The sequence below is a fragment of the Protomyctophum parallelum genome (assembly GCF_964188405.1).
Source record: "Protomyctophum parallelum genome assembly, chromosome: 2".
Lineage (NCBI taxonomy): Eukaryota > Metazoa > Chordata > Actinopteri > Myctophiformes > Myctophidae > Protomyctophum > Protomyctophum parallelum.
Window position 1 is genome coordinate 32,882,657 of NC_139699.1, and position 25,813 is coordinate 32,908,469.

A 25,813-nucleotide genomic window follows, 5' to 3' on the forward strand; every position below is an offset into this window, starting at 1 on the left:
TTAGGGTAAGTGCTATGGGCCATGATGGAGTCTGAAAAGGTTGTTTTTCAGGCTACGGTGGAAGATTGGGAGTGATGCTGCAGTTCTGACTGCAATGGGAAGTGCATTCCACAGTTTTGGAGCCAGAAGGGAGAAGAGTTTGGGACGTGTGGAGCGTTGTCCCGGCGTTTTTAGTGAGGGTACTTCCAGTTTCCCTGCGTTGGCTGATCTGAGTGCGCGGGAGGGTTTGTAGGGTTCAATCATACTTGCAAGATATGGGGGAGCCATACATTTGGTTGCTTTGAATGCCAGCATCAGAGTTTTGTATTCTGTGCGGGCAGCGACCGGGAGCCAGTGGAGGGAGCGGAGCAGGGGGGAGACATGTGAGAATTTTGGCTGGTTGAAGACCAAGCGAGCTGCTGCATTTTGGATCAGCTGGAGAGGCCTAAGTGCACATGCTGGTAGGCCAGTAAGTGCAAGTGCAAGTGAATCGCAACAAAATAAATCGCAAGTTATCTATATAACTATGGTTCTATGATTACCGGATGACCGCCAGAGGGGCGGTGTTTTCAACACCTGGATATACATCACGCGCTCGCGCATTGGTCGAATATTAATACCAACACTGTCACTCGTGACCACCTGTGGGCGTGAGCCAAGGATATAGGTGCTCAGTCCACAGGGATCATCCTCATGAAATCTTTTCGTCGGGATTCCGAGTGACAATGAACTCTGGCGGTCATCCGGTATTCATAGAACCATAGTTATATAGATAACTTGCGTTCTATTTCATACCTACTGACCGCCAGAGGGGCGGTGTTTTCAACACCTGGATGACTCATACCAACATGGTCACGAGGAACCTGCACTCACCGAACCTCAGTTGCAGTTGCTGTAGAAGCGGGCAAACGTGCACGGAGAGGCCCATGTCGCTGCAGCACAGATATCGGCCAGCGGGACACCCCTCAACGCGGCCCAGGAGGTGGAGACACTCCGAGTTGAGTGGCACCTGACAGGGGGAGCCGGCAGCCCCCGGTGCTTGTAGGCCTGTAAAACGGCGTCCACCACCCAGTGGGAAAGCCGTTGTTTAGAGACGGCACACCCCTTTCTGTGTCCTCCATAGCACAGGAAGAGGGCGTCTGACTTCCGAAGGGCTGTCGTCCTGGCGATGTACTGCCTCAGGGCCCGGATGGGGCACAACCCAGCGGCAGGGAATAGCTCCTCCGCTCCCGGCTGCGGGGTGAAAGCCGCCAACCTGACTGGCTGGTTGACGTGAAAGGCTGAGATCCTCTTGGGGAGAAAAGAGGGGTTGGGCCACAGTGTGACCCCAGATCCGTCCGCAGCCCACCTAACACACTCGCTAGCTACTGACAGGGCATGGAGCTCCCCCACCCGCTTGGCGGATGTGATGGCGAGGAGGAAGGCAGTCTTGACTGATAACCACTTGAGGTCAGCTCGCTCCAGTGGCTCGAAAGGTGCTGAACACAGGGCTTCCAGCACCATAGGCAAATCCCATGAAGGCACTCGGGTGACGTGTGGGGGGTGCAACCTAACGGCCCCTTTCAGGAAGCTACCCACCCATGGGTGAGACCACAGGGTACGCCCGTCGACTGGCACATGCCGGGCTGAAATGGCGGCCAGATACACTTTCACTGTATTGGGCTGAAGACTCTTATCCAGCAGCGTCTGCAGGTAGCGGAGCAGCACCGGGACAGAGCACGTGGCTGGGTCCACACATTGCTCCTCACACCAGCCACAGAACAGCTTCCATCTGTTCGCATAAAGCGCTCTAGTGGAGGGCGCCCTAGCATTGAGCATGGTGTGGATAACTGCCTGATCACAGGAGTTCAGTAGGAGGTCCGGCCCTTCAGGGGCCAAACATGGAGCCGAAGTCGGTCCGGACAGGGGTGCCAGATGCGGCCCCCTACCTGAGAGAGGAGATCCTGCCTCGACGGCAGAGGCCAAGGCGTCCCGTCTAGAAGTTGCTGGACCATGGGGAACCAAACCCTCCCAGGCCAGTATGGTGCCACCAGCAGCACTGTGTGCCCGTCTGTGGCGATCCTGTGCAGCGTGAGCTTGAGTAGTGGGAGTGGAGGGAACGCGTACAGCAGACAGTCCCGAGGCCAGGGGTTGGCCAGTGCGTCCTGCCCCAACGGGCTGGATGGTTCGGACAGGGAGAACCACTGAGGACAGTGCGTCGACGCACTCGAGGCGAACAGGTCCACTCCAGCCTTCCCGAACCTCTTCCATATCTCCCGAACCACTGAGGGATTCAGCCTCCATTCCCCCGGAGGAGGGCATCCACGTGAAAGCAGGTCTGCAGCCTGGTTGTTCAGCCCTGGGAGATGCACCGCTCTGAGACTCGCCAAGCGAGGGAACGCCCACCGAAGGAGTCTCTGGGCCTCCTGCAGAGACTGCTCGGATCTGACGCCTCCCTGATGGTTTATATGGTAGACAGTTGATGTATTGTCTGTCCGGACAAGGACATGTTTCCCTTCCAGGGCAGGAAGAAAATGCCTGAGGGCAAGCCACACTGTACGGAGCTCGAGTACATTTATGTGCCGCCGTGGGTCCCAGGTCCCTCTGACAGTTCTGTGTTCCCACACGGCCCCCCAGCCTGAGAGGGACGCATCCGTCACAATAACCTCCCGGCGGGAGGGTATTGAGCCCAAGACGACACCGCGGCAAATGTCTTGCCGTTTTTTCCAAGGATCCAGCAACCGCCGGCACTGGCTGGATGTACTCACCAGCCTCTTCTGGTGCCTCTTGGGGTCGAGGCCCAAGACGTTGGTCCACATCTGTAGGGGGCGCAAAGAGAGGAGTCCCAGGGGCACGATTGTGGATGCAGCCGTCAGCATGCCTAGCAACCGGAGTAGCAGGCCATAGGTCAACCTTGTACCCCCTTGGACACGGGAGACAAGCTCCAGGATGCTGTCCACCCGCTGCGGGGAGGGGCAAGCTCTCATTGAGATGGCAATGCCAATGAATACTACGTCCTGACGAGGAGTCAGAGCGCTCTTGGCGAAATTCACCGCGAGTCCCAGCTGTGCCACATGGTCCAGCAGGGCAGACGTGTCGCAGAGCACCCTCTCTCGACTCGAGGCGGCCAGGAGCCAATCGTCCAGGTATGGAAGGATCCGCATACCTCTGGCTTGTAGTGGGGCAAGTGCCGCTGCCATGCACCTGGTGAAGACCCGGGGGGAGAGAGAGAGACCGAACGGGAGCACCCGGAATTGGTAAGCCTGCCCCATGAAGGCAAAGCGAAGGAACTGTCTGTGGTGTGGTGCCACTGGCACGTGGAAATAAGCATCTTTCAGGTCGATGCTCGTGAACCAGTCGTTCGCTGACACGGACTGGAGAACGTCCACCGTGCGCAGCATCCGAAAAGAAAACACCTTCAGGTGCTGGTTTAACCGCCTGAGGTCGAGGATCGGCCGAAGCCTGCCATCCTTCTTTGGAACTAGAAAGTAAAAGGAGTAGTACCCTCTTAGTTGAGCTGCACCAGGTACACCCTCTATGGCTCCCTTTTGTAGGAGCTCTGTAATTTCCCGACTGAGGGCTTGAGACCTCAGTGGGTCGTCGACCACGGTCATTCTTACCCCGTTGAATGGCGGAGGCCGACGTCTGAACTGGATCCTGTAGCCCCTGGACAGCGTCGCTAGCACCCAGGGGTCTGTGGTCAAGGCTTCCCAGCGGCTGAGATGTTGTGGGGTGAACCTGCTGGGGCCTGGGTCCGGGGGGTCATGTCCGACTCCCCCGGGCCTTAGATGGTCCGGAGAAACGCCCTGCCTGTGGGTGCCCGAAAGGAGGCCTGCGGGGGGTTCTGTTGGGGTCGGTCCTGCCGAGGGAAGGAATCCCTGCCTCCCGAGGAACGTCTAGCACCCGCTGCTGGGTAGGAAGAAGCCGAGTATCTGCCAGCCCGGGACGCAGACCTGTCAGATCCCTGACGCAGGTCTGCATACTGCTTCCTAGACTTCCTTGTCTGAACACCACGCTCCAGGGCTTCTTGAGCTGGGGGCCCAAACACCGCCCCTGGCACGACGGGCAGCTTGAGGAGCGAATCTCTGCATCTGCTCGACAATGGGGCCTGGGCAAGCCATACCTGGCGACGGGCCATGGTCAGAGTGGACATCAGTCTGCCAAGTTCCCTGGTCATATAGGCAAAGGTCCTGAGGGAAACGTCGCTCAGGCTCTGTGTCGGGGCATCAGCCCCCGCCGTCTGGAGAGACTGGGATAGGGCCAGGACAAGATGTGAAAGGGAGTTGCCGAGACGCGCCATACGAGCTGCTGTGTCGTAGCTCTTTGTCAGGAAGTCGTCCGTGACTCTGCACTGCGCTCGTGGACAACGAGCATCGTGCCTGAGGGCCTCGTCTGGGGACACTACCAGAGACGCAATGGTCTCACCAATTGGAGGCATGTGGTCCAAACCCAATGCGGCCGCACCCTCCATGGCCAACAAGGTCCTGCAGTCCTGTGTGATGTGGAGCTTGGACTTCGGGTCCCCCCAAGACGAATGGAGTTCCTTTATGAAGTCTGCAGAGGGCGGCACACTGAAGGACGCCGGCTGGTCAGTGCCCTTAAAAAAGGCATTTTGAATTGGGGCTGTATTCCCAGAGGTGTCAAGCCCCAGCCGTGACAAAGCCACCAGGATGGTCTGCTTGGTTAAAGAGACTTCGTCCCCAGACATCTGAGCAGCATCCCTCTCCGGCCCCAGAGAGCTCGTCTCTGAGCAGTGGGGCGAATGTGCCCCCCCCTCGTCCTCTTCCAGGTCATCAAGACTAGTGAAGAGGGAATCAGAGGCTGCGATGGAAATGGCATCTTCATTCCACCCTCTGTTCTCCCTGGCATGACCATTGTGGTCATCTCTGCCCCGGTGCCGAGGCACTGAAGCCATTGTATTGGTGGTAGGAACACCAGGCTGCAGATTGAGCAGGAGGGCCTTAATCTGTGCAAACTCAGCGGCCAACGTGTCCACCTTGTGAGCCAAGGGGTCAACGCTGGTGACAGTGGCTTCTTTAACCACAGTGGCTACTTTGGGCTTCTTTGAGCCCTTGGCCATTACCGCCACACCCTTGCGTTTACGGGGATCACTCACCAGGCTCAGGGTGGGCATTACTGGGCAAGCTGTGTCGTTAAAGAAATTCTCCACTGCAGCCAGCCTCGCAATCCTCGCCGCATAGGACATGCTGGCACAGTTGGTACAGGCCTCCTCTGTCAGTGCCTGTCTTAGATGGGCGATGCCGAGGCAGGTCGGGCACATATCATGGCCATCTTCCAGACTCAGTAAGGCCGAGCATGCAGTACAGATGCTGTCCATGATGGCAAGCGGTGGAGCGAGACACACTCTCAGTGCTTGTGCTAGGTGACGCGGTGGAGCGAAACACACTCTCAGCGTTTGTGCTAGGTGACGCGGTGGAGCGAGACACACTCTCAGTGCTTGTGTTAGGTGACGGTACGCCGTGACAGTAGTTACCAAGGCAGCGGAGCGAGGAACACTCTTAATGCCTATATGGACACGGGACTGAATGAGTTAATTAATTTATTAATTAGCTGAAGTATTCACACCGTAGCAGCCCTTTCTGAAATACGGTGGCAGGCTGCAGAGCGTAGGGCACTCTCAAAGCCTATATATATTAATGCCAGAATAAGGCAATTAATAAGAAAATAAATAAATAACCACACCGTAGCAGCCCTTCCTGAAATACGGTGGCACTGGCAGGCAACAGAACAAGTTACTCTGTGCGTGTCAGGATCGTAACTTTTAAACGGGACAGTAACCCATAGTATCCAGCTACAACGATAGCGGTGGAGCGAAGTACACTCTCGTTGCTCACGTTAGCACAAACACAGCGCGCAGACGTGCGGCGCCGGTTTCAAAGCCAAACACACGTTGACAAACAATAGTAGAAAGTAATAAGTAATAAGTATACCATCCAGCTACAACGATAGCGGTGGAGCGAGGAACACTCTCGTTGCTACGTTAGCACAACACAGCGCGCAGACGTGCGGCGCCGGTTTCAAAGTCAAACACACGTTGACAAACAATAGTAGAAAGTAATAAGTATACCATCCAGCTACAACGATAGCGGTGGAGCGAAGAACACTCTCGTTGCTACGTTAGCACAACACAGCGCGCAGACGTGCGGCGCCGGTTTCAAAGTCAAACACACGTTGACAAACAATAGTAGAAAGTAAAGTATACCATCCAGCTACAACGATAGCGGTGGAGCGAGGAACACTCTCGTTGCTACGTTAGCACAAACACAGCGCGCAACCTGCGGCCCTGGTTCCAAACATACGTTGTCAAACAACAGTACAAAGAATAGGTTACTCACGTGCGAGCTGCTCACAGAAACACTTCGTTGTTCCTACAGAACGCACGCCAGCAGCAGCGGCGGGGCGAGAGACACCCTCAATGCTGCAGTCTGTCACTACAACTTACCTCACAGTGACAAACGTATCGAACATCCGAACGCACGGGGGGAACCCCAGTCAATGGAAAACAAAGAAAACAGACCACGCGTCTCTGGAGGGCACAAGGCAGCTCCAACCGCGTTGGTTTTGAGACACAAAGCGTAGCTGTTCAGTGTTTAACGACCTGCGCTTTTCGAGGCGAAAAGATGAAAGAGGATGATCCCTGTGGACTGAGCACCTATATCCTTGGCTCACGCCCACAGGTGGTCACGAGTGACAGTGTTGGTATTAATATTCGACCAAAGCGCGAGCGCGTGATGTATATCCAGGTGTTGAAAACACCGCCCCTCTGGCGGTCAGTAGGTATGAAATAGAAGCCCCCACTGTGTGTGAGAATAACCTTAATTACGAGGCTGTGCAAATGTAGCCTCGATACCCAGGCTTTCATTTCGTCTGCGCGAAAGATGAAAGCCTGGAAAAAGCCGTGGGCTGAACCAGTCTAAAAGTGGGAGTCAACCCTTCCGGGTGGGCGTCGCTCTAAATGATGTGACGTAGCGCTGCACTAGGGGGGAGAGGAGGGGCCGGGGGTGACGGACAGATCGATGAGATCCAATCAGGGTGCGCGCATTTCTGAGGCGCGACCCGCCCCTCTAGACAAGAAATGTCTCTGCTTAGGTCAGGCTAGTGCAAATGTAACCAAAAGGACCCACATTTGTACTGTCAAGAGTATGTGAATAATAGACACTGAAGATTTTATCGTATGAGGAATATTAAAGGTGGTTTTCTGCTCTCTATTCCAGGCAGAAGCATGAGAAGGGACACACAGTGTCTGGTGTGGCCTGGCACCCCTCCGGCAGTCAGCTGGCATATACAGACAGTCAAGGATGTCTGGGGATGCTAGAAGGCTTCTCATCAGCAGCGAGCTCTAGCACAAAGACCACTAAGGTACATTCCACTATATTTTGTCTCACATAAAATCTCATAAAGGTGCCATTTTGGTTGCAAAATGTATAAATTAAAATGAACACATTTGGTTTTTTACTGTGCTGGTAGTAGACTAGAAGTAAATGTGATATGACAGTTTTTATTGACCAAATGTTGATATTTAATTGATTCTAATCAGAGTTCTTGTAAACCTATTTAATTACAGAATTAACCAATGCATTTATGTAATGTCTCAAACTTTCAGAGGGTGTGAGAGGGGGTTTATTTGACTTCATTTTCCCATCACATTTGAAAAGTCCACATGTTCCTCATTTGAATAAATGTTACTTTGTCAAACATGGTAAGTTGTCATGTTCCCCTGGGCATTCATCAGGTTCCAGCCAAAAAAGAGGCGAACGGCTATGACGATCTGTTCGATGAAGATGATGACAGACCTATGGATGAAGGGTTGAGCGACAGCCACTCCCCCACCAAGAACCCTGTTGCAGGAGACGACGATGAGGACGACGATGACCATATGCCTGCGACGGGGCGGGTGAGGAATAGAGGGGCGTTCCTCGATGACGAGAACTCACGAGGTCAGTTAAAAGCCGCAGGCATCTTGAAACTTGTTTATTATCCACTGGCCTTCTCTTAATTCCTGGACCTGCTGTGGCAGTTTATTCCATAATTGGCTTATTGTGTTTTTCTTTTTCAATAACGAGTTGACAGTGTGTATACCTTTTACCTCCACCATTATGTAATTTGTCAGTTATACTGTATAGTTGTTGGCCCGAATTGAGTTCTCCAGGACCAGGACGGTCCTATTTTGTTTGATCGGGCCAATAATTTAGCGTTAGGCTCTTATGTCTGCTGAGACGCACACAAAGATTCATGGTGGGGCCCTGACGGCTGGCGTAGCCATCTGAGCACCTAGGCTGCTAATCCAACCTGACAGAATACTGATTTCATGAAGCTGTTTGGAAGTTGCATGTACTTACAGTATGTGTGAAGCCATGGCCTCACTACACCTCCTTTAATCAATACAGATGATAGTTCAGATCCTCAAAGATGTAACTGTTTTTATAGCTGTAATTTGAGTGGGAAAAGACAGGAACTGAACTGACTCATTGTTATGGCAGGATGTGATGTGATTGTGTGTATGGCCCAAAGTGTATCTGCTCTGATAATGTGGAGTTTTGGACCCAGGTCAAATCTAATTGATGAGGTCTGCTAGACGGTTTGTAAAAAACAAGTCTTGAGATGGATTTGAAATTCTATGCCTCCTCCGGCCTGTTTGTCTTTTTGTTTGTTTTTGGATTCTCGGGATCCGTAAGCCCCTCCCAATTGCTGTTTGGCATGTTCCTTCAAGGGGTCATCAGAAGCTCACATCACAAATGTGGGACCATTTGGTCAATAGAGCGTCGCAGTCCCGCCCCCTTTCAGAACGACGAGTGGCCCAGGAAATGATTCTCCATTAATTTTCTCCATAGGCTTTTCAAAAAGTTTTTATTTAAAGACTGTTACGCCGTGGACAAAGCCAACTCGGATCGTGACAAATCATGACAATAATTACAATGTTTTGGGGCGATCAAATAATTAGTAAGAAGAAAAACAAAACAAATAGTGTTGTATCCTGCCTTTATTTTCTTCTTTCTAATTATTTGATCGGCACAAAATATTGTGTTTGTTGTCATGATTTGTCACGATCCCAGTTGGCTTTGTCCGCGGCGTAACTGTCTTTACTTTTTGAAAAGCCTATGGAGAAAATGAATGGAGAATCATTTCCTGGGCCACTCGTCGTTCTGAAAGGGGGCGGGACTGCGACGCTCTATTGTTCCATGAGTTATACCCCAGACACTTCTCACGGACAGACACATTCTTTGTGAACGTAGACTTGGTGGCTTATGGTATGATGATGATGATCAGAATATGACCCATTGGAAGCCAGTGGAGAGATATTTGACAGTTGGTGTAATTAACCATTACTCCATGAACATATATACACTGACTGTGTACTGTTACTACTGTAAACCCTTAATTTCCCTTTTGTGTTTCCACTTAGGATCCTCTATCAAGCTGGGTCTGGAGAAGTACGGGGATGATGATGATGACCTTGACGGGGCCATAGCGCCCCCTGCTGCAGCGTTGGTGCCCTTGCGTCCTGTCTATGATGGGCCTACGCCCACGCCACCACAGAAGGCTTTCCAGCCAGGCTCTACTCCTTCTCACCTCACACACCGCTTTATGGTAAGACATGTTCAAATAATACTGTATCCTCTGTCCCCAAGAGTTAAAGAAATAGTGTTTAAAGAAAGTATATTAAATCTTCATAAATTATAATATTTGTTTACTGAGATAAAAACCTGTGATCACAGATCAGATGTGATCTCAAATTCTCAATGCAATGTTTTTCTTTCTTAAATTGGTCCCTGGGGGGATCAATAAAGTATATGGCCATGAGCAGGGGGAATTATGACGGCTAAAATGGTTTTCCCTGTCTCAGATGTGGAATTCCGTGGGCATCGTGCGTGGCTACAACGACGAGCAGGACAACGCCATCGACGTGGAGTTCCACGACACGGCCGTGCACCACGCCATGCACCTCACCAACTCCCTGGGTCACACCATGGCCGAGCTGTCCCAGGAGGCCGTGCTGCTGGCCTGCCCCAGCACCGACCAACTCGCCAGGTAGGCCCGCCATCTTGTCTTCACACAGAAGAACTTGAGCATCCTGGGGATAAAATTGCATTGTTATCCATCCACATAAATGTTAGCCTGGCTAAATAAGCCAGACTCAAATCACACTGTCGTGTGGTATTTGAGTCTGGAGATGCTGTGTATGGATCTTGTTTCCCGGGGGGGCGGGTTCAAACATTTTCTCTTTGACGCAATTGGTCAGAGCTACTGTCAGTCAAAGGTCTCAAGCATTGAACGTCACTGTACCAAAGCCCGCCAATATTGCATACCGTGACCGTTTGCCAACTGCTGATTATTAGCCAGGCTACATAAATGTTGCCTCAATCAGGTTAAGGGTTTGTAGCCCTGTACTCAATAGTCCCCACACAGGAATCCGTGATCCGTGAATTTACAGCTGATTTCAAAGCCGTCCGTGGAATTCTCAAAAATCCGCAGAATAGTAGAATGTCCGTGGAATAGTCGGACGCCCCCGTTTTTACTCCCGGGATTTTCTACTGGGGATAGTAGGGGAAATTCCGGACGCAGAGCGTCCGTATATATCACGACAAAGTTACTTATTACTACCAGTAGGTAGTAATAAGTAGGTAGTCTAGGTAGGTACTATAATAGGCAGTGGCGGACCGTGCCGAAATGAACTAGGCCTTCAATATTATAAAATATTATATAAAGATCCTTTACCATGGCTGCCTGCATCATACCAATGGTCTACCCTGCAAGCTTTTCTTGAAGTCCTTCCTTCTCGAAAAATGCTTTGACTGTAAATCCACCACTAAATCTGTTTCTTCTCCTCCTTCAGCCGTTTTCCGCATTTGTTTGTGAGTTAAATCTCTTAATTTAGCGAGCTCAATGAACCCACAGATGGGAACTCGCGCAGAAAGTTTCAAAAACCCAGTTCTCTTTTCTCATTTGACAATATTTCCCACCAGCGATGGGATCCAAGCAAGACGGTAACGTCACCAAAGGCCGGCTAACAAACTCTGATTGGCTAAGGAACCTGTCAATCTCTATATTGCTCCAATTTATTTTAACAACAAGGGATGGATTTTCTGCAGGCCTCCCGGTAGAGAATTTTACCCGGAGACAACAAAAAGGAAATAATCTCATTGGTTAAAGGAAAAACAAGGGCTGTTGTACCTGCACAGAATGGAAGCAGACCATCCAGCCTGTCTGAGTGAGAAACAGTGCAGTGGCAGCGAAATAAATACAAGATATAATATTTGTTAAAAATAAAAACTTATTATAAAATATAAATTTCTGCATCAGGCAAGTGGGCCAGCAGAGAAGGCCTTGCTGGCCCTGACGGCCCACCACTGATAATAGGGATTTATACAGGGTGAGGTGTCTGACAACACTTTATTTATGTGTTGTGTTTATTTATGTCCTGAGGGGACATAAATAAGGCGCGGACCGCCCTCTAAAGGGTTCCTTCTGAAACGATGTCTGTAAATGGTTCCTACTGAAACTGAATCAATGTCCTGACAATGACAAATTGTCCTGACAATGACACATTGACAATGCTAAAGCAGAAAAGAATAAATATTACAGCGACATTAAGTATCCTCTAGTCTAAACTGTAGTTACTGTGGGCAACCAAAACAAATAATTAAAACATGAATAATAATCGATCCCCAAAAACGATGATTGGAATCGTTGATTATTATGACTCATCCATAATTACAATTAATTGTATCTATTTCATGAAAGATTCTACTTATTATTAAAAAAAAGAAAAGATTGATAACTGGTCATTGCTATGCGCAGGGTTTGGATGACAATATAGCCTTTGCAACATATTTTCATATATGTATGTGTGTATGTACATACTGTACATACACATACACATGCACGCACGCTCGCACAGCCCATCCCTACCAGTCGCATGTTTTCTTTTTTGGCCAAAAAAATGGTCACTGCCTCTCTCTGACCTCTGATCCCTCAACCCTCTCCCTTCCCAGTAAGCTGCAGTGCCTCCACTTCTCCTCATGGGACACTAACAAGGAGTGGATGGTGGACCTGCCGTCGGCTGAGGATGTGAGGGCTCTGTGTTTGGGCCAGGGCTGGGCCGCGGTAGCCACCAGCGCCCTGACGCTGCGCCTCTTCTCCATCGGGGGGGTTCAGAAGGAACTCTGGAGCCTGCCCGGGCCTGTGGTCTGCATGGCCGCACACGGAGAGCAGCTGCTTGTGGTCTACCACCGAGGTAGATGGCGCGCACACACACACGCACACATGCGCAAATTGCGCACACACATTCGTGTGAGAGAATTTGGACACGGTTCAAATCTAAATGATGATGCCTGCTTTGAGGTTTGTAAAAGCAAGTCAGAGATGGTCTTAGCAGGTCCTAAACGATTGAGGGATATAAAGATGAGTTGCAGTATTTTATCGTCAATGATATTACCCACTGGAGGCCAGTGGAGAGATATTTGGCAGTTTGTGTAACTATAGAGGAGATCTTGAATAAAGTTGGCCGCACACACCAGTAGCCAGAGTACCAATATTTATTAGGACAGCAGGTAAGACAGGAATATCCAACGTTTCGGCGGCCTGAAGGCTTAACCACCAAAACTAAATAAATATTGGTACTCTGGCTACTGGTGTGTGCGGTCACCTTCTTGTTTATTCAAGATCTCCTCTACAGTTTTCTCCCGTGTGCCGGCACCGCCACAAGGACTTTGGTGTGCGTAGAGCCTCTTTGTACACAGTTTGTGTAACTAACCATTACTCCATTAGGTTATAGGTTATATAATACTGTGTAAACCCTTAATTTTCCTTGTTTCCTTCCATAGAGTAATCTAGATATGCGTCTGTACTGTAGTCTGAAGTGTACAGTACTTGTCTGTAGTATTTATTTTATGTTTTGAGAAAACATTTGGAAATATTTCTGTCTTAAGTGTTATGCGCCACCAACCTGACAGAGAATATAATGTGGAAACATACAGGCAGTTAACATTATTCAGATTCTAGACACTACATACACACTTACCTAAATGTATAAATGCTCACAATGTCTGTATTAATGCATTAACTTAACAAAGCTAATGATTCAATCCACTAGATATCATCCGCTAATAATTGTTATTAAAGAAATCACAGTGTTGTGTGCTCTTATCATCATACGTCATCATACATCATCTCATTCTGGCCAATCACAATTTGCGTCCTCACTTTTGTCTTAAATGTTTGTGTTTACACACTTTTGTCTTCAATGTTTGAGTTTACACAGAGTGTCAAAGCTGGACATATACAAAAGGGAAATAAATGTATAACCCATTTGGGCGGGAACCGCTTTTGGTGTTGGCATCGTGTTATGCTTTAGCTATTGAAAAAGAGCAGATCTACAAGCTCATAGCGCGCCACTGAGTGGCGCGCTACGAGCTTGTAGGTCTGCTATTTTTGAAAAATCGAAGAACCACTGACAGAAACATAGCTTTTTCAGAAAACTGTCAAGATGTAGAAGACACTTTTAGAATCTGATCTCAGGTCAAAATGGGATAATAACCAGTAACATTGGGAAACGCATGTACAGTATATATGCAGTACATAGATGTTTTGTGTTCTTAGCTACAGGTTTTGATGGGGAACAGGCCCTGGGGGTCCAGCTGTTACAGTTGGGTCAAAGAAAGAGGCAGATCATCAACGGCGAGCCACTCCCATTGTCACGTAGATCTCATCTGTCCTGGCTGGGCTTCACTGCCGAGGGTCAGTATGACAAATATCCACCATGATGTTGGTGCTTTAGTCCAGAGTAAACTAGTTCAATGTCTACACATTTGGACAGCATGCTTCTTGTCTGGCAGGTCACAATGAATGAGAAGGTTCATTCTCTTCCAGGAATGCTAATTTAGAAAAAATATATATTCTGAGAGGCTACTCATTAACCATTCATTAACCGTTAATATGAGATTAAATGTACTATTTATTACACCTGCCGGAAGCAAAATGTAGTCTTTGACAAGTAAACTATGGAGACCACCTGCTACTCTTGTCTGGCATGTGCTGAAGAAAGCTGCTGGTTTGCTCTCACTTACATGGTGTGTCGTGGCGTGGGTAGTACCTAATTGCATCCGTCATAAAACCACACCATTTTGAATCGATGCACAGCTACTTTTATCTGCAAAATTCGCAATGTCGGTTGACAGTTAGACGGGTAAAATAGGTGTTTGTATCCGTCATTCCTCCAGTTTAGGATCACACGCTGATTGTGTCTTTCTTATCTTATAGGTACCCCGTGTTACGTAGACTCCGAGGGGGTGGTGCGGCTGCTAAACCGCTCCCTGGGAAACATGTGGACACCTGTATGTAACACCAGGGATCACTGCAAGGGCAAGTCGGATCACTACTGGGTGGTGGGAGCTCACGAGAACCCAGAGCAGCTCAGGTAAAGGTTCCGCTGCTCCCCCGTGGTCTTAATCTCAGGTTCCGTGCTGCTCCGTCCATTTACCGTTTAACTTAAACAGTCTCTACCTGTGTATACATGTTGTAAGACTAAAGTTTGATTCACAGGATTAATATACATGAATGTGGAAACCACAGCCCTTTACTTCCTGGTGGCAGCATTTTCTAAATGATGTTTGTTTTTGATCCTCTCGGAGGTTGGGCTGACCTAAACTTAGATACATTCAACATAATTTATATATAATGTTTATTGAGGTGATCCCTTTTGCACTCTCATGCCGTTTTCTGTAAGACTCCCCTAAACTGTCTATGAAAGGCCATGAACACTTGGCTTATTACAGGTCCTTCCAGCATCTGTATGTATTTTTGTTTGATGTAAAACATAGACATTTGACATGGCTGTAATCATTGAAGTTGTTTTATTCTTAACATGTCTTTCAAATCGAAGCCTCCGTTCAGTCATGACTCATAATAGTGTTTTAGTTTATTGTGCTGAAGCTGGTCTCTCTCTGGACTGTCCAGGTGTATCCCGTGTAAAGGCTCCAGGTACCCCCCTACCCTGCCCAGACCCGCTGTAGCCGTCCTGCCCTTCAACCTGCCCGTCTGTCAGACCACCACAGAGAAGGGACAGATGGAGGTAAGGCCTGCTCTGGAGCCACTACACCTCAGACAGCTAACCAGCTCTTCCATTCTGTTCTACACTCTGCTAATTGAGATTGTGTTTTCACCCCCATCAGTTTACTAGTACTGGTGTCTTTTTAACCCATTCTGACCTGAGATCAGATTCTAAAAATGTCTTCTACATCCTGACAGTTTTCTGAAAAAGCTATGTTTCTATGTCAGTCGTTCTTCGATTTTTCAAAAATAGCAGACCTACAAGCTCATAGCGCGCCACTCGGTGACGCGCTATGAGCTTGTAGATCTGCTATTTTTCAATAGCTAAAGCATTACAATGCTAACACCAAAATGGGTTAAACTAGTACACTGATCGTGTGTGTTGCCACTAGGCCAAGGAACTCTCTTGCCGAACATATAACATAGTTATTGACTGTTATTTTTATGAATTAATAATATCAGACCCACCATCCCTCCAGGCTATAATTGGAACCCATTGTCATCATGGGTTGTGAGTAAATGCCACCATTTTCTCCCCATTGTCCCTGTGCCTTTTCCGCACACAACTACTACTTCATTGACTTCACATCAAGGGGTGTTTTCTAGGCAAAACGACAATGCATAATATGCCACAGACAGATGGAAGGAGGTATGGCATGCCTTCTTGGGGTAGGTTTGTGCTTCTTTCTTGTCCAATTCTGTGTTTGTCTTCATTCTCCAGGAGCAATACTGGCGTTCGGTACTCTTCCAAAATCACTACAGCTTCTTATCCTCCAGTGGTTATGAGATCGACGAGGAGGGACAGAGCCAGACTCAGAAACAACAGCAGGAGCTGCTTATGAAGATGTTTGCTGTGAGTGAGGGAAAACCCTATATTGGGACGATACATTACAAAGTGGTCTATGTAAATTGTCATTTGCTGCCTGCTGGGACAATTCAGACTTTTAAATAACAGTGCAGTGTTCCTACACCCCTCGTCTGTGCTTGTGTTACTCCAGTTGTCCTGTAAGCTAGAGCGGGAGTTCCGCTGTGTGGAGCTGGCTGAGATGATGACCCAGAATGTGGTGACGCTGGCCATGCGCTACGCCTCGCGCTCCAGACGCATGGTCCTCGCTCAGCGCCTCAGCGAACTCGCTCTGGAGAAGGCCAACCAGCTCCAGGAAGAGGAAGGGCCCGGCGAGCAGGAAGAGGAGCCTGAGTATACATCCGCCCGGCGGAACTCTGGGTAAAGTTACAAAGTAACAAAAGTTACAAAAATGTTATGCTGCCAATATACTGTACATGGCAATTAGAACCCCAAAAGGGGTTCCCGTCCTGAAGGGATAAAACACCAAAAGGCGTTCCCGCCCAGAATGGGATATTAGAACAATGTACAGTTTGTACGCATTTCTCCCACTGTATTGAAACCAGTTGTTGCCAATATCATGCACTATTGACATCCATTGACTTTTGTTTTGGACAGACATGGTCAACATGGAAGGAGCGCAAGTGTCTATCACAACATGAAACACACTAATGACGAGGAAGAATGTGGAGATGAAATGGAGGACGAAGGAGAGATGGAGACGGTGCAGGAGGAGGCGGCTGCAGAAAACGGGAAGCGTAAGTCGTAACCCTGCATAATATCCCTCAGTCCAACATCATCAAAATCTTCTGTTGATTATACTCTGCTGCATTGATTGTATGTGTGTGTTTTTATCTTCTGATATTTTCTCACAACCACGTAGGTCTGAATCCATTTGCAAAAGGAGCAGTGTCGCCTGAAAAGCCAGTCCTGAAACCCAGTGAGTAAACATTAGCTTACCGGCTGACGATAGACTAGTTGTACATATCTTAATACACATCAACCTGACCTTAACCACAGACAATTGTCATTAAAGACTTTGTATATTTATATATTTGTTTTGCAGTAAGCAAAGAGGGACGAGCTAATCCTTTCAAGGTGAGTTATATTTAATGTACAAACGCAACCGATGGTTTGACGCTACAGTATCTTCGTTAGGACGTTTTGACTGAACACTTGCATTGCTGCTGCTGCTGCTTGCGCCTTGCACATTTCCAGTCTACCGGAAGTAGTATTATCCTTGAAAGCTGAACGGAGCCTCGACAGGCCTTGTTTACAATATGAATCCAAACCGGGGCACTGCTCACCATGTTCATGGGAGGGAACACTGGGGCAAGGAGGGGGAATGTTTGTCACTGCACCGCCACCTACGGACTGGGATGGTGCCTGTCAGCAGGAGTGTTGAACGGGGAACAATAGGACGGAGGGGCTACTTTCACCGTGGTAACCCATTAGGGATAAAGGGTGGTACACTACAATACATGGAATTTATAGCCAAATTATTGGCTACTCTTTAAAAGAAAATCAAGACTGGGTCCAATAAATAATAATAATAATACCTGGGACTTGTATAGCACTTTTCTAATACCCAAAGATGCTTTACTTTAGTAATAAAGGCTTTTAGTAATAAAGGCTTGACATTGAAAGCATAGCTAAATACATTCAGATAGGCCCAGGCGGTGGCGTAACCGTCTGGGCACCCGACTGGTAATCCAGTCGCAGTGTGCCGCGGGTTCGACTCCCGAGCCTGACACGGCCTTTACTGCATGTCTTCCCCCCATCTCTCTCCCGTTTCCTGTCAGCCTACTGTCTGTCCCTTCAAAAAACCAATAAAAGGCGTAAGCCGCAAAAAAATATCTTAAAAAAAAATATATATATAATACATTCAGATAAACACACACACACACACACACAATAGTAGATGACTTCCTACGGAGTCATGCCATAAAAAAATGAAAGGTTTCTTAATGTGAGGTGATGTGTGCAGGTTATGGGCTCAGGGAAGCCCTCACCTTCATGTGGTCAACCAGTGTCCAGAGTGACCAATGTGCTGGACAGCATGACCTCAGCAAGGAAGCCTGTTCCTCTCAGCAGATCTGCAGGAAAGCAGAACAAAAGCCCCATCCTTAAACCCCTGGCACCCAAATCCAAGACAAAGGTATGACTTTCAGTCTCTCAAGCACTCAAGGGTTTTACAGTAAACACACACACACACACACACACACACCAGCAGCAGCAGGGTTGGGCACTTAGGGCTCCACTTTCGTCACCGCTAAACCCATTATCCCTAAACTTATTTACCTTTTTTTTTTCTTTTTTTTTTTACTATTTTGACTATGGCCATTTTGACTATGTTAAAATGGCCAGTCTACAAGCTCACAACGTGTCAATGTAGATTGGCTAGTTGAACTTTTCAAAAATGTTTTTCAAAATAGTAAAAAAAAAAGGCAATGAAGTTTATGGATAAGGGGGAAGCCCTTGGGCTTCCCCCCCCCTAAATGTGTACTCTTGGAGTGTTCGCTTCTGAAAAACAGAATGATCGTGCATATATATACTTCAATTTACAATTTAGGCATTTAGCAGACGCTCTTAATCCAGAGCGACTTACATTAAGCAAGAACAAAAGCATGGGAATACATCACATAAAAGCATTTATCATGAAACATGCGTAAGCTAAGAAAGTAACAGTGGAATATCTATATAATTAGGGATGCTCCGATCACGTTTTTGGGGCCCGATCACCGATCTTTTTTTTAAAGATCGGCCGATTCCGATCCCGATCTTTTAAAATATTTTTATTAAAAAAAATATTATTATTATTATTATTTATTTTTTAACTTATAAAAAAACCTGGCAACCCGTGCCCCGCGGTCATTTTCCGCTAACCTGAGCGGGGCTCCCTAGCCTGCTGAAGGGGCTCCCATCATCCCATGCACCCTCGAGAGAAAAAAAAGGGAAAAAATGCAGCCTTGAGCCTACCAATGTAACGTTGTGGTCTTGTGGAGCTGCTTGATCACCTCCTCCTCCTCCTCCTCCTGTCCTTAAATTGCCAATACCAATAAATCCACACTAAAGTAGTAGTAGTGTGAGTACTTCCACAGCCTAATCAATCTGTCAATCTTTGTCAACTCAGCATGTGTTGACAATCAGAGGCGGAACAACATTGGGCCGGGCCGGGGGGTGAGACAGCACGACCGGGCCTCACCGAACCTGACTAGTCTGAAAAGGTTCAGACTACGGCGGAAGATTGGGAGTGATGCTGCAGTTCTGACTGCAATGGGAAGTGCACTCCACAGTTTTGGAGCCAGAAGGGAGAAGAGTCTGGGACGTGTGGAGTGTTGCCCCGATGTTTTTAGTGAGGGTACTTCCAGCTTCCCTGCGTTGGCTGATCTGAGTGCGCGGGAGGGTTTGTAGGGTTCAATCATACTTGAAAAATATGGGGGAGCCATACCTTTGGTTGCTTTGAATGCCAGCATCAGAGTTTTATATTCTGTGCGGGCAGCGACCGGGAGCCAGTGGATGGAGTGGAGCAGGGGGGAGACATGTGAGAATTTTGGCTGGTTGAAGACCAAGCGAGCTGCGGCATTTTGGATCAGCTGGAGAGGCTTAAGTGCGCATGCTGGTAGGCCAGTAAGGAGGGAGTTACAATAGTCGAGTTTTGACAAGACTGTTGTCTGGATTAGGAGCTGGGCTGATTCCTGGGTGATGAACGGTCGTATGTTATAGAGTGTGAACCTACAGGATCGAGTGACAGCTGTGATGTGAGTTTTGAACGAGAGCTGACTGTCCAGGACAACACCAAGATTCCTGGCTGTTGGGACAGACGTTACCAGGGCGTTGTCTACGGAAATAGTTAGCTCCCGCATAGGGCAGGACTTAGCTGGGAAGAAGAGAAGCTCAGTCTTGTCTGGGTTCAGCTTGAGGTGGTTGGAGGACATCCACTGTGAGATGTCAGCCAGGCATGCAGTGATGCGCTCTTCCACCTGAGTGGCAGAGAGGGGGAAGGATAGAAACAGTTGTGTGTCATCGGGGTAGCAGTGATAAGATATATTGTGAGCAGAGATGATAGTGCCAAGGGATTTAGTGTACAGTGAGAAAAGGAGGGGACCAAGTACAGATCCCTGTGGGACCCCAGTTTGGAGGGTTCGGGGGGATGATAACAGACCTTTCCAGGAAACCTGGTAGGTCCGGTCGGTGAGGTAGGAGGAGAACCACTTTAGTGCCGTTCCACCGATGCCTAGATCCGCTAGGGCAGGGATGTCAAACTCAAATACACAGTGGGCCAAAATAAAGAAATTGGTACAAGTCGAGGGCCGGACTGTGTTTCAACACACGGGCCATTTTTGTGTAGAGGGGTAGCTGAAAGTCGACCACAAGTGATATACTTTCACTGCTGATCAATAGTGAAGAGAAGACGCATGCTTGCGCTTGCGGGCCCTCGATACGTGACAATGCACTCGCAGTGCATTGTGGGACTTGTAGTATTGTGGTGGTCCGTGCAATATACCAGAGGGCCAGTTCTAATACTAATTAAATATCATCCCGCGGGCCAAAGATAATTCATTCACGGGCCTGATTTGGCCCCCGGGCCTTGAGTTTGACATATATGCGCTAGGGTGTCTAGGAGCAGCTGGTGGTTCACTGTGTCAAATGCTGCCGATAGGTCTAGGAGAATCAGTACTGCAGAGTGGGAAGCAGCTTGGGCAGCATGTAGTGCTTCTGTGACTGCCAGCAGGGCAGTTTCTGTGGAGTGGGCTTTCTTGAATCCGGACTGGTTGGGATCCAGCAGGTTGTTCTGTGAGAGATGGAGAGAGAGCTGGTTGGAGACAACACGTTCAATGGTTTTAGAAATAAATGAAAGGAGTAATACCGGTCTGTAGTTCTTGACATCTGAGGGGTCAAGGGTTGGTTTCTTGAGGAGTGGTGTTACTCTGGCTGACTTGAGGGCAGCCTGAGGTTACTGAGGTGTTGATGATACTTCTAGACGTATTGTGAGAGTTCTGAGACCTGATGAAGACCCACATGGGTCGAAACATTGTCGACTTAAATTAAATTAAATTAATACTTTTTCTAGACAGAACAGTGTGCAGACTTCCCTAGTTTTATTGTATTAAATTAAACTTTTTTTTCCTGGTCCTCATTCCCTCACTTCCTAAATTATATTTATTAAAACATGACATTGGGCTGGGCGAACCAATAACTAACTGGATAGAGACCACTTATTTACTGTGAAATCTGAAATTGCAGTACAATTTGGCTTACTGCAGATGTTACACACAATTTTGTTAAATTCTTAGATAATTCTCTGTTCAATAAATGTACAATGAGGCTCTAATTGAAAACCAGATTTTAGAAGTAAAACGGTATATTAACGCTGCAGGTGTTTGAGAAGAGCACAAGAAACTTCCAGCATTTTCATGGGCATGCTTGAAAAACACATTAAAGGCTCACTCCACTCATGTTTTTTGAGTATCTATATCTATGAAAACCCACTCTGCTTTTCTCTAAAGCCTTAATGTTTCACTGGCCTTCAAAACTGGCCTTAACACCTGACTCGGTTATCATGTCACATCATCAGGGACACGCCAATCACGTCCTCTTCAAAGGCTTGAATATACATAGAGCACATCATGGTGGCTGAAGTGCCCTTGAGCAAGGCATTGAACCCCTACCATGAAATGTTCTATGAGCAGGGCCTGGCTGTAAACAAGTTCTTGAGCTTAGTCCAGTTACCCTGGGTAAACATAGTAACTTTGCTTTGCTTTGCTGCAATGGGTTGGGCTGCATAATGTTTCTGGCTATTCAGCCTCTGATTGGACAACAGATCCACCCACATGACAGGAGTAAAGCTACTAGGAAGTAAACAAAAGCACGTGAAAGACTGTAGTTGGCAGATCTGAATGCTAACTAGATTCTGCCAAGCCATCTAGTTGTATAACAATATAACACGTGCGTGTGTGTGTTGTCTGCTGAGATTGTGTAGAAATCCAGGTCCAGCTTTCCTTCTCTAGGCTCAGTCAATGGCCAATGTAACAACATGACATGTCTTCAGACGTGCACTGCTGTTATTCTAGTAAAGTTTGCACAGAACACAACCTTATGGAAAAACAATGTTACAATATTTACATTGCAATTAATTTATACATTATTTTTTTTTTATTATTTTTTTGGGGGGGTGTACATGTTTCCAGGGATGTGGTACATTAGCATATTCATGAGGGGTTGTTCCTGCAGGCGTAGCATAATTAATAGATCCTGTAATTGTTGAGGGCACAGACAGAGCCAAGTTCAAGGTGCTATAAAACTCATTTTTATATACCGGTAGATGTTTTTTTGGGTGAGAAAAATACTTGACAGGGGCATGATTATTGATCAAACATTTCAAACGAGAGTGGGTCTTTAAATCAGTCCGATTGTATGCTGATCAACTTTACTTCGTTTCCTCCAGACTCAGACCACACTGCTACACATGACAGCATCTAAGATTGCACCTAAGGCAGCCAATAAGAAGCCTCGGGAGAACTCTGAGCTGCCCGCCGATATGCCGAAGCGAGCAGAGGTCCCGCCTCCTGCCCCGACAGCGGATAACGGTGAAAACAGGAAGTAAGTCATTATTGGCCGGCACAATATTATCAGAAAATGGCCAGTCCGTTTTTCATATTAATGTAATATGTGACCATAGTTATTGTCTCCACCAGGCCGAAGGCATGGGGGGAAGAGTATGTTTTGCACTCCGTCCGTCCGTCCGTCCGTGTGTCCGTCCGTCCGTCCGTCCGTCCGTGTGTGTGTGTGTGTGTCCGTGAGCAGCTAATCTCGGCCACCGTTAACCCGGTCGATGCCAAATTTTGCACACACACACTCCCTGGATGCCAACGATGAACCTCTGCCCCAAACTTTCCAGAACGGCTTGTTATAGCGCCAGTGCGCCACCAGGAGGCCGCTTTGTGCAAAACAAGTTTTTGCACAGTACACCTACAGATTCTGTCCAAACATCACGCAAATTGGTACACAGTCTCTCTAGAGCCATTCAACGAAACCGGTCTTTCAGATTTCTCAGACTCCATCCTGATTGGTTAAGATTGGCTTCCAAAGTTCACAGGAGTGCTCAGTTTCAAACAAAATGCTGCAAATCATGAACACATCGCGTGATCAGTGTTGTTTTCGTCAGGACTGACGATAACGTAAATGACGACGTCAACGCCCCTTTTTCCAGGACTAAGACGGACTAAAACGAACGACACTAAAATAATTCGGGCCAAGACTGACGCTGAGGAGCTAAATACCGTAGCTCTGTTTGATGACGATGACGAGACGTGTGTGTGTTATTGTTGACAAGACGAGGCTAGACGAAAATGTTAGTGGATTGACGAACAAAGTTTGTAGGGGTCCTAAAGTTGTGAATCGATATAATTCAAATAAACTGCGGGAAAATCACAGATGTACAAGCCCAAAGCGCTGTGCATTGCGACGGGTAGATAACTTGTAGATCTGCTACTTCCAGCGCAGGAAGGGCGCATGCTTATGACGCTCTTTAAAGGACAACTTTAGTTTTTTTCAACCAAGGTTCATGTTTTAGGTTGTTATTAGAGAAAGTAAAAGATGAGTCTTAATTTTTTTTTCATTTGCTGCTTTCTTTCGTTTTAGGGATTTTAGCTCTTTTTGACAGGGGGGCGGGGGCATTCGAGCATGGGGCTAAATATGTATTTTTTTACAACATTTTATGGTGATTTATTTTTGTATTATTTACTATAGTCCTAATAAACCCCAGGTAATTACATCTGGCCACAGAAGATCACAGGATCTACTGAATTGTCAGGTAGCCTACTGGGGGAAGGCTTATACTGTGTGTATAGGCTGAATATGTCAGTTTGTCACATTCAATAGATCCAGTGATCTTTTGTGATCAGATGTAATTTCTTGGGGTTTATTAGGACTGTAGTAAATAATAAAAAAATTAATCGCCATAATATTTTGTAAAAAAATACATATTTAGCCCCATGCTCGAATGCCCCCGCCCCCCTGTCAAAAACTGCTAAAATCCCCAAAACAAAAGAAAGCAGCAAATGAAAGAAAATTAACACTCACCTTTTAGTTTCTATAATAACAACCTATAACATGAACCTTGGTTGAAAAAAAACTAAAGTTGTCCTTTAACTATGCATCTGTTGCATGATCAGCAGGCAGCGCGTCCAGCGACAGACTCACAACACAGGAGCAGCAGACGGGATGCACAGGGATGACAAAACTTTATTGCACACATCTGTGCTTTCATCCAAGCTTCCATAGCCTTTTAAATCTTATTTCCCATCCACGGGCACAAGCAGTGATATCAGGCAGCAGCTTCCACCCGATGTGGTGGTGTTGTGTTGTCTGACGAGGGAAGCTACTGCTAGCATGGGAGCTAACGTTAGTTTCTTCCATATAGTTAGAAGGAGTCCGCCTTAATAACACTATGTACTTTCCATCCGTTCCCCAACCCCTCACACTTGCTGCTGCGTTTACACGGGCAGACACAGACGAATGGGAATATCATTTGGAGCTTTAACAATGAATGATAGACTATCGTTGCGTCTGCCTGTGTTTAATGCTCAGGGTTTCACTGTCCACAGGCAGACCTGTCAAAATGCACTTCCCAAAATTCAGAGACATGCCACTACCTATAAATTCAAACCCACCTCTGGAATATTGCTATCTCACTCTTTAATTTATTTTATTCCATAGTATTAGTTTTTCTCTAATAAAGTTGTTTTTATTTGTTTTCTCATGTTCTCCTTGAAAAGTGTCTAAGTACTCAGAGAAGCATTATATAAATAATATTATTATCACTATTATTATTACTACTTGTTTTATTGCCTATGCTTCTGTAGAAAAAAAAGCTCACTGTTCAGGTCAAATAGGCCTATGCGATTAAAATGTGATTAATTGAGATTAATTAATCACGAAGCCTCCAATTAATTAGATGTTTTTTAATGGACGCATAAGTGTTTATTATTTAATTTGGGTTTTGCCATAATCATGTCTATTGCCATAATCAGGTAGCTTTACAACAAAGATGTATTCGGCTATTCGGTATTCGGTTTTCGGCCAACTGTTTCCTATATTAGGTATTCGGTTTCGGCCAAGAACTTCCCTTTCGGTGCATCCCTAGATTTTACCGGTATATGAAATAGCCTATCATACATTTTATTTTTATGTTATTATTTGCATCTGAACTCTCAGTTGAAGTTATATACCGGTATATTTGTGACCATTTGACTGAGGGACTGCCATTGTATTTTTATTTTTATAAATGTATTTTTTTCATGTCATATGAAAGCAGGGAATCATATAGCTTCATATGACAATGACAACCTGTCAACCTTGATTCCAATCATGCCAATGTATTAATACCTGTAACTATAGACATTTTATTTAAACACATTTTTAAATTTTGGACTAAAAATGGACTAAAACCTTTTACTAAAATTACTAAAACTGACTAAAGCCCTTAGGAGTTTCCGTCGACTAAAACTATCAAGGATATAAATGACTAAGACTGACTAAGACTAATTAAGCATTTTTCCAAATGACTAAGACTGACTAAGACTAATTAAGCATTTTTCCAAAAGACTAAGACTGACTAAATCAAAAAAATGCCTGCCAAAAACAACACTGCGCGTGATTTCCGTGAAATTGTGCACGCACATTCCCACTAGGCCGAGGAAGAAATGCCACATGAACAATTTCAACTCAGCCTCAAGGTGGCGCTATAACTGGCCGAAAAGTGTTTTTACCTCTAACTGCACGGATCTGTGGATAATTTACTTTTGTTGCCCTTTTATCCAACCACCAGATGAAGGCAAGCTGCAATGTCCTACATTCCTATCCTGGTGGAGACCTGTGCCCAGAAGGGCACTTTTTCTAGTTATTGTTGTACAGTAACTGTTATCGCCATTTCTGCCA

At 46.8% G+C, this 25,813-nt stretch overlaps 1 protein-coding gene across 2 annotated transcripts in view; it reads left to right on the forward strand.

Annotated features, from left to right (window-relative positions):
* wdhd1 (WD repeat and HMG-box DNA binding protein 1) overlaps window positions 1-25,813 on the forward strand; it is a 40,914-nt gene that overhangs the window by 8,968 nt on the left and 6,133 nt on the right. For both annotated transcript variants that reach the window (XM_083759018.1, XM_083759019.1), the window contains 15 exons: window positions 7,194-7,338; window positions 7,712-7,916; window positions 9,383-9,567; window positions 9,824-10,008; window positions 11,973-12,214; window positions 13,579-13,716; window positions 14,239-14,395; window positions 14,935-15,049; window positions 15,749-15,880; window positions 16,026-16,252; window positions 16,490-16,629; window positions 16,755-16,811; window positions 16,938-16,969; window positions 17,859-18,029; window positions 22,320-22,474. In XM_083759018.1, coding sequence (XP_083615144.1) covers window positions 7,194-7,338; window positions 7,712-7,916; window positions 9,383-9,567; window positions 9,824-10,008; window positions 11,973-12,214; window positions 13,579-13,716; window positions 14,239-14,395; window positions 14,935-15,049; window positions 15,749-15,880; window positions 16,026-16,252; window positions 16,490-16,629; window positions 16,755-16,811; window positions 16,938-16,969; window positions 17,859-18,029; window positions 22,320-22,474 — 2,286 coding nt within the window. The remainder of the gene's footprint in view (window positions 1-7,193; window positions 7,339-7,711; window positions 7,917-9,382; window positions 9,568-9,823; window positions 10,009-11,972; window positions 12,215-13,578; window positions 13,717-14,238; window positions 14,396-14,934; window positions 15,050-15,748; window positions 15,881-16,025; window positions 16,253-16,489; window positions 16,630-16,754; window positions 16,812-16,937; window positions 16,970-17,858; window positions 18,030-22,319; window positions 22,475-25,813) is intronic.